The sequence below is a fragment of the Chlamydotis macqueenii genome, chromosome 15, assembly GCF_036417535.1.
Source record: "Chlamydotis macqueenii isolate bChlMac1 chromosome 15, bChlMac1.mat, whole genome shotgun sequence".
In the NCBI taxonomy this organism is placed as follows: domain Eukaryota; kingdom Metazoa; phylum Chordata; class Aves; order Otidiformes; family Otididae; genus Chlamydotis; species Chlamydotis macqueenii.
Window position 1 is genome coordinate 17,137,315 of NC_141570.1, and position 19,266 is coordinate 17,156,580.

Sequence of the window (19,266 nt, forward strand, 5' to 3'; positions counted from 1 at the left end):
CCTCTTTGCAGCACACTTAAAATAAGAATCTTATGAGAATACACCTTAATATTTTTAGGAATAACACAAACACATACTCCAACAACAATTAAGAATTAAACGTACAAGGGAGCAGATGGACAAAAATAAGGTGCCGCTGATGTTGTAGGTCTCTTCTGTGAAGTATGTTATACTGATGTTTGACCCATTTGGTCACTCAAATGCAAAACTCTGAACTCACAAGGAAAGAGATTATTCAGTTATTTATATGCCTGTAAAATACATATTCTCAGACCAACACAAGTATGTATAAATACTTGCTTAGTTACTACACAGAATGTATTTCACCTACAAAGAAAAAACTCTTTCTGCATCCTGAATTAAGGATAATCACATTGTAACAACTGGCAGAGCAACTTCAGCAGGTCAAAAGAATAGTCAGGCTGTCTAACAACTCACCAGGTTGGGGCTCAAAATCTTTTAAGTTCACTTCATACTCATCTTCGTTGAGATATTGGTGTCGGCCCATCATTACAATTGCAAATTTAAACTATGGAGAAAAAAAAAACAAACAAAAAACCCAAACAACTGGTAAGATACTGCATTAAAATAAAGCCTTCAAGTCTAATTTCATAGTCTAACTCGCAGCTGGTTATGAGTATTCTTCAGGGGTTGATAAAGGCCAATCCTGTTTAAAAATCTTCCTCAGTTAACATGGATAATGGCATAAAATGAATGCTCAGGAAATCATAAAGCTGCATTTGGAGTCCTGTGTCCAGGTTCAAGGCCCTCCAGAGAAAAAGAGGTGGCAACAAACTGCAGCAAATCCAGCAGTGGTCCAGTAAGACAGCTGCGGGGCTGGAGTCCATGGCATACCAGAAGCTAAGGGAAATGGGTTTGTTCAGCCCAAAGAAGAAAAGGCCGACAGAAACATCTAGTATTCCACTGACTGATGTGTGCTGCACAGAAACAGACTCTTCTCCAAGAGCTGCACAGCAAAAGGACAAGAGGCAACCATCATAAGTTGCAAAATTAAAAATTCTGATTACATGCAAGGAAAAAAAAAAAAAAAGTATCTTCACAATGATAGCAGAAATGCTCTAAAATAGTGTCTAGAACGTGGCAGAATCCCCTCCTTGGGAGCTTTCAAATTGCAGCGAAGTAAAACCCTGAGAAACCTGACTTAACTTAAAGCTAGTTCTGCTCTAAGCAGTAAGGGGAAGTGGGGGCCTCCAGAGGTCTTGCAACATCTAAACTTTTCTAGGTGACTTTAACGTTTTGCGGAGTATCTCTTTTGATACAAAACAGAAATACGAGTCCTACACATCCTACCCAATTATTCTCAGAAAAAGCATTATTTAAGTCAAGCAACTTTTCTGTTGATCAAAACCTACACTTACCTCAAATCTACAGTGTTCCAACTTCTTAAAATAAACTCATTTAGGGTCTAAAAATCTGCAATAAAAACTGTCCCCACTTCCCATTACCTTTTCAAATTCTTTTTCTTGTATGTCCAGCATTGTTTGAATCCGCTTCATAACCTCTCTGAAGTGTTCACCCTAATAATTACAACAAGATTTTTAATGTCAAAAACAATCTAGAAAAAAAAGAGATGCTGTTAATATTTCCTGTTTCAAGCTTCATTGAAATACATTGCCTTACTCTCTCTTTTCAAAAAGTAGGTAATTTCATACAAACTAACATACACGAACCAGAAAAAGTTTAGAAGCAAATTGCTAACTGCTCGCAGAAATACACTTTGATAGTAAAAGAATCAGTGTGACATTCAGCTGGAGCAGTACCACACGAAAACTTAAGAATTTAAATTACGCTTTAAATAATAGCTTTCACTCTTGTATTAGCTTCCAGCCCTAGAAGATAAAGCACATCAAATTACAGAAGTTACGAAATGCAAAGTCGCTTTAGAAAATGTTGAAGCAAGCAAACTCATTTTTCATAACCATGAGTCTCAGTAAGAAGCCAAGCAGCCATGGCCTAGCTGCTCTGGCCAACAAGTTTGCATCGCAATTACTAAAGCGGCACTAGAAACAGGACTCTACGTGTGTTGGGGGGAGTGCCTGTGGGGGCTGGGGGAGCGGGCAGTACTGCTTTGATTGCATTTCAGGTCCTTGGCTGATGCTGAATGCCTGCTTTGTACATATTGCCCAGGCTCACTGAAACACTACACAATCTGTATACGCAGAGAGAACCGAGATGGGAAATCATTTAATGGAAAAAAGGCGTATATGGGGCAGAACCTGTTATACCAGAGCAGTATTTTCCTATACACTTTTTAGGCTCATCAATTTCTTTGACAGTGCTTTAAGAAAACATCATCAGGATAATCCCACGGGAAAGAAAAGAGAGGCATACTGTACCTGGTGTATCCTCAGCAAGAACGGAATTCCAAATGTCCCAAAAACCTCTTTGTGGAAATGTGCCACTGTGATTAGCATCTCGTTTTCTTTATCTATATCTACCTGGTCCAGAGGGATTTCCTAGATCCAGACATATGACCGCAATCAGCTAAAACTTCCTAACTTAGGAAGTAATTCAAAGCATACTTGATATACTGTTACTCATGTTTTTAAACAGGCTTGCTTTACAATTAAAAGAACCATGCTGTTTGACAGAGTCTTTTTACAAGTCACTCATCCCTGGCATGACAGCATTTCAGCTTCCCCTACTCAGTAAATACTCTCCTGGCTTCATCGAATGGCTTTTTTGACATGAAATCTTCTATCAGCTGTAGCAGTAGCTGATAGCAATATCAAAGACCTCTTGTCATCTCCTCATTACAAATTACACTGGAAACTTTTTTTAAAAAGTTTCTGATCTTTGAGGCAAGTTAACAGATGATGAAAACATCGAATGATGAGATGTTTAGAAAAATCACAGTAAGTACAAAATTTGGCTCAAGAAGCTCAAATTTAAGTATTCTAGAAGACTTTATTTCCTTTTCTGTTAAGTTTAGAGTATGAAAGTGGGTTCTAAGCATAAACATTTATATCATGAGTCCTCAAACAAACCTTGGAACTAATGCTAAGCAGCAAATGTCCTATGGACAAGCCCTTGCCAAGTCTTCATGTGCTGTTATAATAAACATGCATTAAAAAAATAAAGAATGAAATCATTGTAGGGAAAAAGATGGAACAAGGGGAAAATTTGAGAAGGATTATCTCTAAAAATACATAAATATTATCATGTAAACTAGCTTGCTTCAAGTACCACAGTACTTGAAAACTGGAATCCAGAAAAAGAGAATTGCCACTTGAGAGTTTTTTCTCCCAAAGTCAAGTTTTAAAGTTTCTTTGAGAAAGTAGTATTTACCTCTATTCGAAACGTTCGACTTGTTGCAGGTGACAAACACTCTAACAGCTCATCTTCCTGATGGACACCAATTATTTTGTAACTTACAATTTCTAGCAGCCTTAAAAATAAACAATCAGGAAAAGCATTTAAAAAAAAATAAAACAAATCAATGCAACATTTCTTTCTCAAACCTTGAGAAGGATTAGTGCAGTTCGGATGTAAACAGATGCTGCTACTGTAGTTGTAAAACTTAATTTTCACTAAAGACTGAATTTAAAGCTGTAAAGTTACAAGAGTTTAAATTACTTTTGGCTCATGGCAAAAAAAGCTAGTACATGCAATTACAAGACAAAGGATTTTAATTTAATTTTTTTTTAAAATACCCTCTCTTTAAAATGACCTCACTTTTAACTCCTGAGAAGTGAACAGCATGAAATGCTTGAATTGGAAAGTTTTAAACTGTGAGTTAACAAATGCAATTGAGGAAACTTACACATCTCAAGAACCTAACTTTACAAAATACAAAACAAATAATTATAGAAAATTTATTTTCAAGTAAGCAGGAGCGCTCTTAACAATGTGAATCTGGGAGCTTTTTAACATAGTCTCAGACTTCACTGGATAATAATGCTTTCCACAGTATTTTAAATTATATGGATACTTTTCTGCATAAAATCCACGATCCCATAAAAGAAATTGAAATCTTCCAGCTTTACCTTAATTTCCCTGAACCTTTTTCAGAGAGTTCTACAACTTTTTTACATTCTTCTAACAGGTCCCGCACACACCCATGCTTATCTGGATATACTGTTATTTCCTATGGAATTTAAAACAGAAAAAACATTAATAAATCTGAATCTGTAAAAAACTGTATTGAAGCACAGAATACCCTGGATTCTTCTCTTCATCAAACACTTATCTTTAAAAGACAGCAATTACTATAGTGAATACCTATGTTATCGTCAACATTTTTTATAAGAATTGACATGGTTTTTTAAAGTTTATTTTTTATGGGTTTTTTTGGTGGTTTGGTTTTTTTTGTTGTTGTTTTTGCTTGGTTGGCATTTTTATGTAAGGAACAACTTTATTCTAACTTTAAGGAACAACTTTTTTTCTAATTTTGTGTTATCTGGGGACAACAGAGTGTGTGAACCATAACCACAGCCATACCAGCTTTGACATAGAAACAACAGCAAGGGTGTAACAGCCAGCCTCACTCACCTCTTCCCTAAACTGGCTATTTAGCCATATGCATTTAAAACTTCTTCTGTTTTCAAAATCAGTTATTTTCATTTTGAGCTTAAGGAAGAAAAGAAAAATACTTTAGGCATACTTTATATAGGACAATTTTTTTTTTAAATTCACACCAATAAAAACAAAAGACTCTTACCTGTTGATAGTAAAGTTTTTTAGGTTGCCTAGGCTTGAAGAACTGCAGAAGATCTCTTAAAGTACCTTCATAATTATGTCTAAGAGGATTACCAGGGCCATCCCTATAACTACGGAAGGAAAGAGAAAAACTTAAATATCTCTCTACAATCCATCACTGCTCAGTAAATTAAAGTACCAAGTACATTTTTATTTCTGGCTTCCAGTTTCACAGAATTGCCAGCACAGCCTAAGCAGCATTATATTCAGTGATTTTTAAAACCAGGTGAGCACATGGGAACAGAAATACCATTCACTGCGCATGTTAACTCTCCTGGATGTTTACAGGCTCACCTTTAATGCTGCAGGGTGGCAGACCTACATTCCTCTGAAACTACCAGTACAGCAGCACATGCTTTAGATTGTGCAAGGTTAATTTGTGGAGCCACATGACACAGCAAATTCCAGAGTGACCACTGCACTGTAATTATAAAAAGCTACTCCGATTACGAGAGTCTCATTGATGATGAAGGGAGGTACCTAGAGGTTAACGTAGAGCAACCTACATTTACACGAATACAACAAGATGATGCGATTTTTGTGTGTGCATTATTCCTGCAGCATATGCACATAATTACCAATTTGCTGGTTTCTGCTACAGTTTTAGACAGATTCAAATCCAGTTTTACACAACTGTGCCTGAGAACACCACTTTAACTAGAAATGTCCCTTTCAGCAGCCGTGAACTTGTTAGATTGTCACCTTCCTAAGACCTCACTTGCAGACTTTGGGGGACGAGGGGGGCAAATCAGTGAAGTAACCCCTGCATTTAAATCTGTAAAATCTGCAAAAATCGTGCTTTTATGTGCACTTGTTTCTGCTCGCCTACATTCTACAAATCTGCATTCACTGAAACAGCACTTGCATTACCTTAATAATTTATCCCATGCATAAGGCTTTGAAGTAATTAAGTATTTTAGAAATTTAAACAATGATCCTTTAAAAATGCAGCTTTTTTCAATGACACTTACTAGAACTCTTAAAAAAAATGTGCAATGCTTTCCGGCTCTTGAGCCAGCCATTGCAATACTTAAAACTGTCTGTGCAACTTGCTGTGCGTACCAGAACACTAACATTTTACTGGTAAAGAATTAGCTAAAAATGTGGAAAAAGCTAAAAAGTAACTGCCTCCTGTCTGTATTTGAATTAAGTATTTTAAAGAACTGTTTAGACATAGAACACTAATTTCCATTAATTTCATCTTACCCTTGGGACTTGAAAAACTGTAATAGCATCGGATCCGTATTAAGTCTTTGCGCAACTGTCTTTGCAACCTGCAAATAAATTTTTTGTAAGTTGTAAGTTGACATTGCTGTACAACCATACGGTCAATTCATTATACGTCAAGAACATTATGCTACTGAAATTCTGAGACACCCAGTGTCTACTTCCCCATGGCAAAATAAACTAGTATCTTTAGCTTCTGAAGAGTTGACACTGAATAAGATATACTAGGAAAAAAAAATGAGAAAACTGTCTGTTTTATCACAATATATCACTGGCATCAAAAGGTCACAAAATCCACATAACTCTTTTGGTTTTGGTTGGTTGGTTGGTTTGGGGGTTTTTTTGGGGGTTTTTCTTTAATTATAGTATTATTGAGGAAATAAGCAAGTCTTGCTGTTTGAAAATTCCCACTGTTTTTTAATTCACTCCAAGGAGGTTTGCTTGCTGGGTAATATCACCACACTGTTCCCATCAGTATATTTCATGGTCACTGTCTCACAAAAAGCATGGGGAATTCTTTGACTATACCTCCCTTACCAAAAAAAACCTATGAAGAACATATACTTCAAGTAAAAATGAAATAAGAGAAAGTGAGCTGTGGAAAAGCAGATGATGAGAACAGGATAGCAAAAGTGATCCCTGACTTCCCTTGTGTATGCAGGTGCTCAAAGTTCCTGCCTTTGGTGACAGAAAATCAACTACCTGGTTTTAAGTGATCTTTCTTGACACTACAAAAGCAACTGAGGGAGTCAAATCTGCTCATGCTCTTAACAGATCAGATCAACTTTATTTTAATACTTTTTATAAGTTTCATTGTGCAGTTTTCCTCTTCTAAACACCCTGGTCGCCCTTTATGAACACAAGAGGTTTGATCTGTTAGTGCCACTGAGCATTGTGTGACAAAACCAATACAGTTTGGTCAACAAAATGAATATTGTGTGTGATGTTACAAGCAGAAAATAGGTATCATTAGATTCCCAAAGTATTTTCGTTTAGCAGCTAAATAATTTGAGCAAGTTTTGCATGTCACTTTGAAAGCAAATGCATAATTTCATCAGAACATAATTTCCCTGACAGAGCAGAATGGCATATCAAGAAATAATCCTATTGTCAGATAACTCATTATTAATAAAACCAGGGAGGTTTAGAGTATTTTCTTCTCACAAGCATTAGTAGCTTCCTTAATTGTTTTCACAATGGAAAAAGCATACAAGAACAAATCTACTCTTTTCTAAAAGTACATTTAATGCACATGTGAACTAGTGCAAAGTTACTTTCCGAACAAGGAAACAAAAGCAGAAAAACAGAGGACACATGCCTGAAAGTAATTCATCCTATTGGATAAAGTAACAACAAAGCCTGGGTCATTGGGGATGGTTTTATCACAGAAAATGACATCCACACGATGATAGAGATCTCGGAAGTACTCTTTAGCTGTTGGTAGCTCACTGTTATCATTTTCTGGGTCATCCCTACAAGAGCAAACAAACGATAACACCATTACATATCACACTGTTACATGTAAAAGCAGTTAGGGCTTTTAAAAACACGTTGTACAGTAAGTCAGCAACAGTTGAGAGATACAGAAATAAAGTTTAGAAACCTTTTAAAAGAGCGACCACTTGCACGCAGTAGAACTAATACAGTCAGTAGTGACCCATACCCCTGAGTATTCCTGTGCGGTGGAACGGCAGACGCACTCACACACTGCGCTGGCTCATTTGGCCATCTGGCGACACTGACGCCAGCCGTCAGTCAGTGTCATCCCTCCCTCCCACCCTGGCACGTTGCCGCGTGTCTGTATTAACGCTGCCACAGCTTTCCGTATCCTCCTGTATTAACTGCTTTGCACAGAGGGCAGATGTACAACAGCGCTCCTTGAACCACAGACGCAAAACAGTCGGCACAGACACTGGTTTGGGTCACTACTGACTGGTACCCCTATCTCGGTGGAGAAATAGCACCAGGGTACAAGCTGTGCACTTACCCAGGAGTCAGCAGCCAGCCAAAGGTGCATAACACCAACTGGGTCAACAGGGAATGCGAGTTCCAAGGCATGACATGAGAAATACATTCATCTCACATAATCTGGGGTAAGAGTGCTGAAGATAGACTAGCTGGCTTCCACCCACTGTCAGCCCATGGAGAGAAACAGAGCAACACAGTTGGGTGTGACCATCAGGAGTGAGAGCACAGAAATGCTGATTTACAGCCCTGACAAGCTTATGAAAGATCCCTTTAATGGATACAAGATGCAGGAGTTCTCCTTTCGCCTTGGAGAAAACTCCAGTTGAAGCACCAGTACACCTACGAGATGCACATGCTCAGGCAAACTGGGAGCATCTCATCACCGTAGACCAATATGGAACTTACTGTGAGCATGAGTAAAAGGAAAAAAGAGAAAGCAGTTTAGTTTAGTTCTAGGCTGAAAGAAGCTTCAAGCCAAGAGCCTTGTACAGTGGTGATGGTACTGAGCTCAAGACCTGAAATGCTGGTAGGCTCTCAGAGTCTAAGTTACTGCTGGCAGAACTCAGACACATTGCTGAACCACACTCTTTGGTAATATTTAGACCTATTTTAGGTTATTAGTTTTCTAAACTAGGATGAAACCTTCTTTTCCTTAAATAATGTGACATGTGATAGTTAAAATACTATCAATATTTTTTCATTTCCCCTTTGAATAAACAAATGAGAATTGCTGAGAGCACATCTACTGTTGGAAAATTATACTTTGCTCTTCTTAAAAATACTCAGTTAAAGAAGTTCTGCTTTCAAAGTAGACCAGGAGATTTGACTGCAACAATAAGATGGCTTCTTAAAATACTTACTTCTGAAACACTATGATGTCACCATCCATGAGTTCATCAAGAGCTTTATCAAGAGATACATCATAGTCTTGAATCCTTTCTGTTAAATTGGGTTTAACTTCCTGCAATAAAGAACAGAAATTGTTGATCACAGAATAAGCAAAAGACAAAAATAAAGGTCACTGTAGTGAGGAAATAATCTGATAAGGTACCTTGTATCTTCTTTCAACTGAAACAAATGGCTATATATATATATATATATATAAAAACTAATTGTAAACTTAGCTAAGGTACAGATACATCTAATTGCCATTGATAAAGCTGACTGCTCATTTTCACCTTTGGAGCCTCACTCAAGTTATCCTAATTTTCAGAAGTATTTTAACATTCAGCATTATCTTGTTAGCACTAATAATTTTCCAAACTTCAGACATTTATCTTCTACTGATGCAGCTTCCAGGAAGCTTGAAAAACACTGATTATGCTCACTTATTTTAATAGTGCAGAACTTCTGTAGAGCAATTAACTTGTCTTAAAAAAAAAAAAAAAGCCATTAAAAAAACCACACATATGAAATATCTGCATGCCTATTATATATTTATACTTGCAGGTACTCTTGGGATAAAAGGACCTGTCTAAACAAACCGGAATCAAACTGCAACCCTGACCCGTGCAGAGTCGCAGCACCTGACAGTTCTGCTTTTTTAGGATCGAAGTGTGCGTGCTTCCCTGGAACCACTAGAGAGAGCAGCATGACTGCTAACAAAAATTGCAAGGAAAAAAAAAAACAAAACAACAATTTCTTGTTCTTTCTATAGCAAGGACTTTGCCTTGGCAAGATCTGCATCTTCAGCACTCCATAAATACAGCAGTTATAAATATTTACTATTTCTGTATTTGGGCAGAAACATTCTAGCAGATTAAGTATTTTGTTTGCTGACCTCTAACTTAGGAAAGGAAGGAAAATGCAACATTTTCTCAACTCCATTGTTTAAGGGAGGCACTGAAAATACAATGGCCAATAAAGTTAGCAGCATTAGTTCCTCCAACACTGCGACTCGGAGGATATGCACAGATTTAGCACAGCAAAGCTGCTCATGTAGGACTTCATGTAGAGATTTTTTGGTCTTAAAGCCTCACACTTCTAGTTGTTTCATTTTAAGTTTGTCTTGAAGTCACTGGTCTGCTGATGCTCTCTTGCAGCACTGTAGATTGCAAAGTTGCAGGTTACAGAGTGCTTATGATTTACAGACTACGACTGCTATGAGCAACCTTTTTTAACCAATAAAGCTTCTTTTTCTCTAGTTATAGCATGTAAAAGACAACATCATTATAAAAAGTCAATTAATCCAAACCTCATAGAGGATAAGGTTAGTTTCTTGTGGAAATCCTGCTCTCTCACACATAACTGGAAGCAAGTCACCTATTGGAAAAGAAAAGGAATGTGAAATGCATTGCACTTTAACTCCTAGTGAGATCAGCTGCAAAAAGGAGATAACCTATTTTTCTACACTGGATAAATAGTTTTAAAATGTCTAAGAAAGAGAGCCTTCCAGGTTAAAGCTTCTCTTATTGACATTCAACCCGGAGATAGACTTTAAGGTTTCCTTCCACTTCATCTGAACAACAACAAAAATATGTGCAAGGCCATCCAAGATCAAAGAGATGAAATGACTCTGTTCCTCCCTCAGAGAAAAATTTTAATCTCTTTAAAAAAAAAAAAAAAAAAAAAAAGACAGCTAAAATACAAAATTAGAAAGCACGTACAAGTCAATAAAAATAAGACATTCAAAATGACAAATCAAAGTATTTTTACTCAGTGGACATTTGCTGAATTCTTTAAATGGACCCCTATGAAAGGCTCATGCCTAATTCAGTCTGAACAGTTGCTCTCAGGCTACTGCAATGAAAAACTGCAGAAGCTATTGCAGAAGTACATTCCAAAAAACTCCCTTAAAGCAGAAGGAAAGAAACAAACCGGAGAGCAATATCAAATGACAAAGCTTTACAGCAAGTCCTGATGAATACAGCAAATCTGTAACAAAAACCTGACAGCCAACAGTGTGTTGAGGCGACACCCTCAGCCTTGCAGAAAGTTTCACTGGCACAACATGGAGCTAACAAAGGTTGGAAGAGACCAGAATTTCTTTCTGTGGCCTTTGATTTCAGTGATAAAACTAGTATGAAAAGAAAAGAAAAAAGATAGGAAAGGATTGTCTTTCTAAAAATTATAACAGTGAAATTGAATTGTAGAACTCACGTATTTTACAGGATATAGGTGTGTAGATATGTCCACAATAATTCAAACTCCGAGTTTTCGGATCATACATCTTCAGAAACAACATTACATCATCTACAAATCAAGAAACAAAATTTTATTTTAAGTAAGGCCATTTGAGTATGTCAGGGGGTGAGAGGGAATCACCTAGATATTTTTCTTTAAATAGTAACAAAAGTATCTGATTTATTAATTTGATTAATGCCCTTAAAATATTTTTAAATGCTGAATTTTTATAAATCAGCTTTATATAGAGAGAAAAATTTATTCACTGACTCTGAAAACATGTAAAATGTTTTACACTTGAGGAGAAACGAGGGGAAAATTGCATGAGAAAAAAACTAATTTCAGCACTGCACTTTGATGGGTACATCAATGCCACCATTGAAAAAAGGAGCGCACAATGTTTTCCAAGATAGATCCAAAACAAAAGTAGTGTGTATTTACTCAGGTTTTAGCATATATGCTTACGATCTTTATCAAACTTGGGTAACGTTGCTCCAGTAGCAGCCATCTCTGGATCTACTGTTTCCAAAAATATTGTCCATGGATTTTCATTGTCACTGAGCTCAATCATCTATGTAGAAAGACGTGGAAGAAGAAAAAAAAAAGTCTCTGGAGAATATAATATTGCTTGGTATCTGCATTTTCATCAGATCAGAACTTTATGATGTTCTATGAGTGGGAGAATTATTCTTTTTCATGACAGGAAATTTATGAATTTTATTAAGAGAAATAACGACAGATATGAAAACACCAAAATGTTTTAATGAAGCACAAATGGTAGCTTTTATTTTAAATTGATCTGTTTCTTTTTCATTTTAAAAAAAAATGTTATCTTTATTATGGCAAGAAAATTACTTCACTTTGGAAGTAACAGGACACTAAAACCAATCACTGTTTTCTGTGGTATTTAGACACGTTTTACGTGTTAAGCAACACATTTAATTAAATTCAGAGGTTCTGCCCAAATAATGGAGTACTCAAAAAGACACTTCTGTTTGATATCTAACATGGAAGTCATGATCATGCTTTTTTTCAAGAAAGAAAAATCATGCACCACACTCCTCGCTCCGATCCAAATCAATACAGCAAATCTCAAGTCTTCTCAAGTATCAAACTTTACCAGATACAGGTTAAATTAAACCTCTGAAAAATCAGATGTTCCAAACGTATAAATTCTTAAAGAGAACTAAAAATCATGGGTGATGTAGAGAAATACTGTCCTCTGTCAATGGATATTTACCGTTTTATTGCCATCTGCTTCATTATCTAGCATTGCAGGTCTTTTTGTTCCATTACTTCTAGCTTGCATTGGCCATAATCTGATTTGATCCTGGGGAAATCCCTAAAATAAATAAGAATTGTGACAGGAAACAAACAAACAAAAAGCTAAGATATTTTTATTACACCCAAACAGATCTTCTGTTTTAAAGAGTCTAAATTATGACTGCTGCCAATACCTGGAGAGGATAAAGACTGTGAAGCAACCATAATGTAATAAAATAAGTATATACAGATATTCAGCTACAGAAAACTTACCATCGTTTGAGAGAGATTTTGAACGAATTCTGTAAGCGTGGAGTTTTTTAATACTTTGAAAACCGTGTATTTCACTTTTTCTTCATCATACATATCATTGCCTTGGTGACCACAGAACTGATCCTCTGCCACTATCTGAAAAATTACATTTAAAGGTCACTATTCATATTCGTTATGATTCTATGAATCCCTTCTCACAATGCCTTAGTACGCAATGTCACTGGCTCTCTGGATAGTGGCACACTGCTAAAACTACTCGTGTTCTCATGAAGAAAATTTGCAAGTATACAGATTATAATGAAATTTTAAAATTGTGATTGATAGTCAAATCAATGTAAGTAATTAAAATACACTAATTCTTACATACCCCAAACAATTAAAAACCAGTTTCGCTTAGATCCCAATCTTGGAAACGTGCTCTAACAATCTTGGCACTTAGAAAAAGGCTACATAATTATTTTACTTGTGTAATGCAAGGAAGCTGGCTAAAAATGTTTCCTCTATCTCCCTCAGCTCCCATGCGTTCTTTGTTAACAGAAAGACAAACGGTGCAACTCTGCCAGTCTCTCCACTGAACACAGCTCTAGTGTAAATGCAGTGCAGAACAGGCTAAACTTCACCCATGTTTCTACTTATGAATACCAGAAAGAAGATGCAAGGAAACATGGAGGCAAATGGGAAATGGGTTCTATTTTCTTGTGCCAGATGGGCTCTGGAAAGAGCCATAAACAGGGTTCCTTAAGGCAATTCATAACAAATCTAGTCCATCTGGCTTTTCCAAAAAGATAATTGCAAATATAAGCACTCTCTCCTTCTGCTTCTACTTGATGAGCTCAGTTTGGCAGTAGTCCAGGCTTGCAGCCTATGGCTAGATACATTCTAATTTTAGAAAATAATTCCTGAAGGAGATAAAAGTGTGGTGGCAGGGTAGCCATTTAAAATAACCTTGTCCTTTTCCTTTCACCTGAACTTACTATTTTTACTTGCAAGCACATAACTTCTAGAGAAAACAGGAATGTTTACAACATACAGTACTGTTTGCTTCATTAGGATTCATTGCGTGTGTAAATATACTTACAAGCACTAAAATCATAATTTCACTTCAAATACTACTTCCAAATACAAACTTAAAAGATAAAAATCAGATTTTGTCCTGGGTGGCTTAATATGCCGAATTTTTATTGTAAGGTAGTTGCAAACTTGATCTGTTTCAAAAGCTGACCTGTACTTGCATATAAAGATGAGCTTCCTGTCTTTCCTTCCTCTTCTGAGCTTCTATCCTTTTCTCTTCTTGTAGCCTTTCTACAAGCTGTTGAGGAATATCATGGTCCGTGACAGGCTGCAAAACTTCACCTGCAAAGCAGATTTTGTGAAGTCATTTCAAGATTTACATCAAACAGGGTTTTCTTCATACACACTCGACTCCTCTGATTTGAAGTCAAAGCTGGTTTTTTTTCATCTTTTAATTAAAAACACGATTTGATAGCATCAGTTTTGGCAAAAGTAGCATTTTCCCTCTGAAGCCAAAACGTACTACTTCCATTAAATATATATCATAGACTTCTGAATTAATTCTAGGATCAAAACAGTATTTACCACCACTCATTTTTTTAGTATACATATATCTACATATTTATAATCAACTGGATTTAGTTTCCATCACTGGAGTTAGTTCACAAATTTTTCCATCCTGTAAAACAATCAAGGCTGAAACACTTTGCAGATGCACAAACTTGCTGTACTGTGCTAAGACAACACTAGATTAGCACATACTTTCCAAAAGCCCCTTTATACAGGAAGACCAGCAATAATTCAGAAGTAAAAATATAGCCCTAAATCTCTGTATGTATGTCTAATGTAGAATACATGCAGAGTATACGTACTTAATTTTGATTCCCTGATGTAAACCAACATGTATGCATTCGTACAGTGCCGCACAGATAGGTCATCGTCATGACCTCCGTAGTTGTGTTCAATCGCTTCTTCCTTTGTACATCTCGATACAACATCGTCATCAAATTTACACCACTAGGGAGAAAAGTTGATATAAATATAATTCTACACACAAACCCATGTTCTTACATGATAAATTAATCCTATTTCTTGCATGTTTTTCAGCTCTTTGAAATAACTAAAATTGCTCTTCAAGCAGCATGATTAAAAAAAAAATCTAGTTCAGTATGATTTGTGCTACCTACTACTTGCACTCGGCATAAAGAATGCCATAAATACCAAACCTTTAGTGAAATATTTCAATATTTTACACTGAATATCAAAAGCCCAATAACTATTCAAAGAACTTCTTAAGACTGTTATTCAAATATCTAACATTTCTATATGCATCAGAAAATTGACCTTATTTAATAAAATAAAAAGCAGTGATGCACACAATATCTCGTAATTATCCGTACATTTAATTTACAGCAAATTTTAAATTAAAACAATGTAGCCAATTAAGAATGAAAGACAAACAGCAATAAATTCAGAGCAAAATCTGACTTCTACTTTTACTGTGAACAGTCATGTACACACAAAACCAGTTAACTCAAGGAAAGAGGCACCTGACCTATAAACGTCTGATCCAATCAAGTCACTTAAGCCTGTAACAGTGGGACGTGCAAAGATACTGAACTTTGACTCACAGAAACACCTGAAATGTCTGTATTTGCTTCAGCATAAAGTCAGCCTAACAAAAAGGCTGGATACAATTTGATGGCAGTAGAACTTCAGCATACACACACAACGGAAGGGATTCCCTTAGTGAAACGTTTTTTGCCTAAAGCCAATAGCAAAGACAAAGCTGCTCCTCTTAAGAAGGCAAGTTATTCTTTAACGCCTCCAAATGCAGGCTCCTCCCTAAAGAGCAAAACCAGACAGGAGGGCTGATGGTTTTTCTTTTTGTAAATACAAAGTAAGTTTCCCAGATACATTAGAACAGGCACCAAATGAAAGAGTATCAAGCTGAGAACTACACAGAGAAGTCACATCTCTGTGTGATGAAGTGAATGTGGCAGCACACTTTTCTGCTAGGGAACAAAAATTCCAAAGATTTGCCCATTATGAAAACTGCAAGTTTATATTTGTAAGACACAAATATGTTTAGGTGCTTTCCAATACTCACTTTGCCATCCCCCTTTGGATTTAAGTAAACAACGTAATGTCCGCCATGGTTATCTCCACTGTGGACTAGAACTGCATGGAGAATGTAATTCGCAGGATCTTTAGGATCTGGTTTTTGCAAAAATTCATCTAGTGGCAACTGTTCAGGAAACTCAAACCTAGTTTTGAAAAGAATTAAGACAGCTCTATTTGTAGTTAAGACAGACTCATGCTATTACGCAGGACATCAGAACTTAATCCTAAAGCAAGTTACAAAAACTGAACAAGTTACTGTTACAAAGCCATTCCTATCCAGGATATACTGCATACAGTGGCATATTTTATACGGTTTTAAGATTGAATAAAAATAATCTTCATAGGCATCTCTGAAAAAGTATGCCGTCTGTAACAAGGGTAAGAGCACGTTAACTGAAACAGTCCTGTTTTAGATTTACTGTGTCAAGGGAAAAGCTTACAACCTGTTGTTTTCTAGTACATAAATACAGCTTTTCTAGCACAGGTATCACTGGACTGGAACATTATTTTGAAATGTCATCCAGCTGCTACAGTCTCACCTTCTTGGAGAGACAGGAATCACTGCAATATAGATTTAATTTACAACCAATAATGTACCTCCTTGAGAAATTATCAACCTCTGCTTACAGTGACTGGGCATCAAAACAGATGGAGGGAAAGCAGAGGACTACTCATTCATCCTACTTACTCTTGTGGCAGCCTATGGGAACGTACCAACTTTCCACACACGGCACAAAGAACGTTCCACAAAGCAGTAAAAGATGCATGCACTTGTTTCACATTCAAAATAGTCATTTATAGCTGCTGTTTAAGTATTCAGTTTGTCATTTAGAACCTTAACACTCAATCAGTGCACCTTTTGGGGACCTCCACCATGTGTGACTGCACCCATCTTCCTCTTGGACTTGAATCAGAAATAGGATTTTGGCAAATTATTTTTGGTAAAATACAGGTCCAAATTCTACAACAACCACCAAAATTCACCCCCCCAAAAAACTTACCTATCATTTATCTTGATGTTTTGGTCAGTTTGAGGATCATACATAAATCTCATGAGCTGTAGGTGTAATACTGGTGGCAATGTTAGGAACTTCACACCTTTCTCTGCTTCCTAGACATTTTAAAGGTTGAAATTGCAAAATTTTTAGCAACTCAAAATGCTTGTTTACTGCAGACACTCCTCCTATGGACTTTATTTCATAAGCTTGACAACACAATGTGCACCAAAGAACAGTTCAAAACTTGGGTCGAAGTTAACTGTGTTAATACTGCACCAACCTTCCCATGAGCTACTCCAGTATCATTTACAAGAACCCAGTGCATTTAAATTTAGGGCATCCAGACAAGCACATGTAAACACCTCACTGCATTCAGAGCAAGTTACCTGTATACAGAAAATTAAAAGAATATGGAGGCAAAACCTCATCTTTGATCAATTAAGAATTTCCTGTTAACTGTATGCTGCCAACAACTATTTGGCTACCATGCTATATTTTCCTAAGAAGAGCTGAAGAATATATAGAACATTACTGACAAAACCTGGCATATGGAAGCTGCAGAAGGAAGTTTTAGTAAACCATTTTTTTATAAAGGACTTCAGCTTCCTGCAGTGGATGCAGCAAAGTGCAGCTGAAAAGCTCAGAAACATATGCACACACATAAATGTTTAAAATTCCATGTGTTCATTTGGCATTCTAGTTGATGACACAAAAGTGACCTCTCTAAAGTTACTTTAGAGCTGTGCTGCTTTTTTACTAGAGACACAAAAGAATAAACTACTCCTTGAGGAAGAACTTCTCAGTCTTGAGATCTTCAGCTTCAGTAAAGAAGTTAACCTTTCTAGTCACTAAAACACTTAGAGGTATAAAAGTAAAACTCACTGCAAATCTGACCGTTTTAAAATCCAAGCTTGATTTTAAGAAACCTAACAGCAATTAAAAGGAGCTATGCAAAAACTTGTCTAAGGATAAAAATCACCAAAATAAGTTCATACAGCCTAGAGTGGGGTTTGCAACATTTTCTGGCTACCATAACTTTGTTGAGTTATTTCATCAAGGACAGTGAAATAAAATTTAAAACCCAAATTAAAAAAAAAAAAAAAAAAATACCTGCAGACCATGTTCTCCTGCATCGTACTTGTTATCACCGTCCAGCTGTTCCACTGCAACGTAGTCAATGAAGGACTCAAAAACTAAATGAAAAGAAGATTGGGGAATTGTAGGGAAGGAGAAAGAAAAATTTAAGTTTACTCTAGCCTGAGGGCTTAACAAAGTATTAATCAATTAACATATTAAGACACGAGAGTTTGTGTTAGAATATTTGTATTTATTTAAAAAACATTTATATTGCTTAAGAACATCAAGAAATGCACCAAATTGTAGGGACATACATAAGAATATAAACAGATTTTAAAATCACCTAGTTAGAACTGTCTGCTAAATCACCTATTCTCACTTTGCAGCTGTTAAGTGTCAAGCTCTGTTTGCTGGACTCTTACATGTCCTTTTTCATGTCTTGTATGCCAAGTACTTGGCAAAGTGATGATAAGGCATCACTGTTACGCTGCTCTGATTAGCTCATTCACTTTTATTTGCTTATTACTATGGTCAGGTCTAAATTGAAATCTATTTTCTCCAAGTTCATCTTCATATATAAATTATAACCTACTGTGACAACACTACCGTTACTACCATGGCACAGTACGAACTTTGTTACACCAGGAAAAATGAATTCATACAGTTTTATGAAAAGATATCAGTGAGAGAATTAGGGAGGAAGGAGCAGGAAAGGGAAACAGGAGAAGGGAAAAATGCTAATGTAAGCAAGAACATTTTCTGCAGGAAACGTTTACAATGAGGTGTCAAAGACACTTTCCTCTGAAATTAAAGCAAGGGTATTTCAAAGTGCTGCACACCAACAAACCCACTGGAAATCAACAGGCACTAAAGATGTCCAACTTGCTGAAGTATTTGATTAGTGCATATCACAGGGTATCACTTACTGTTTTTCTTTCCCTTTATACTTAATTGGATGTCATAATAATCTTCTATTCGTTCAGACCGATAGTCTACATGTTTGCATTGGATATAAGACTGTAAAGAAAACAACAAACCCACACAATTTCAATGTATACAAGTAACAGAGTTAATTTAAATTACTTTTTTTTTTTTAACAAAAGATTAAATACATACCACCATCTTTCCTCTGAACAATTTAGGAATAGTGCCTTCTACACATGTGCCTTTCATTTTATTTTCCACGTTATCAAGCAGCTGAAAGAAAAGTTAGTTTTTACATAGGATAAACTTGCAGTTTTCTAATTTATTCATCATGCAGATGACTACTTCACCGATTAAACTCTAAGTCACTTGCATAAAAATGAAAGTCTATTCACACCAGCATCTCCTTTCTAGTCTTCCTCTTCCTCCTAAAATCTGCACTGAGGACTACTCCAGTTACACTCCTTTGAGTGTGGAAAACCTCCCAAATATAACGAAGCATTTGCATCATCAAAACTGGATTTCTCTCCATGGCTATGTGAGGACCACTAGCATACAT

General features: G+C 36.3%; 1 protein-coding gene across 2 annotated transcripts in view; it reads right to left on the bottom strand.

Moving 5' to 3' along the window:
* USP7 (ubiquitin specific peptidase 7) overlaps positions 1-19,266 on the bottom strand; it is a 77,156-nt gene that overhangs the window by 9,775 nt on the left and 48,115 nt on the right. For both annotated transcript variants that reach the window (XM_086760299.1, XM_086760300.1), the window contains exons 9-30: positions 18,900-18,980; positions 18,710-18,800; positions 17,817-17,899; positions 16,710-16,819; positions 15,695-15,851; positions 14,457-14,601; positions 13,796-13,926; positions 12,574-12,708; positions 12,278-12,379; positions 11,503-11,608; positions 11,014-11,106; positions 10,109-10,176; positions 8,775-8,875; positions 7,265-7,418; positions 5,926-5,993; positions 4,682-4,790; positions 4,513-4,590; positions 4,008-4,108; positions 3,310-3,409; positions 2,358-2,477; positions 1,467-1,538; positions 439-529 (exon numbers count right to left, since the gene is read on the bottom strand). In XM_086760299.1, coding sequence (XP_086616425.1) covers positions 439-529; positions 1,467-1,538; positions 2,358-2,477; positions 3,310-3,409; positions 4,008-4,108; positions 4,513-4,590; positions 4,682-4,790; positions 5,926-5,993; positions 7,265-7,418; positions 8,775-8,875; positions 10,109-10,176; positions 11,014-11,106; positions 11,503-11,608; positions 12,278-12,379; positions 12,574-12,708; positions 13,796-13,926; positions 14,457-14,601; positions 15,695-15,851; positions 16,710-16,819; positions 17,817-17,899; positions 18,710-18,800; positions 18,900-18,980 — 2,296 coding nt within the window. The remainder of the gene's footprint in view (positions 1-438; positions 530-1,466; positions 1,539-2,357; positions 2,478-3,309; positions 3,410-4,007; positions 4,109-4,512; positions 4,591-4,681; positions 4,791-5,925; positions 5,994-7,264; positions 7,419-8,774; positions 8,876-10,108; positions 10,177-11,013; positions 11,107-11,502; positions 11,609-12,277; positions 12,380-12,573; positions 12,709-13,795; positions 13,927-14,456; positions 14,602-15,694; positions 15,852-16,709; positions 16,820-17,816; positions 17,900-18,709; positions 18,801-18,899; positions 18,981-19,266) is intronic.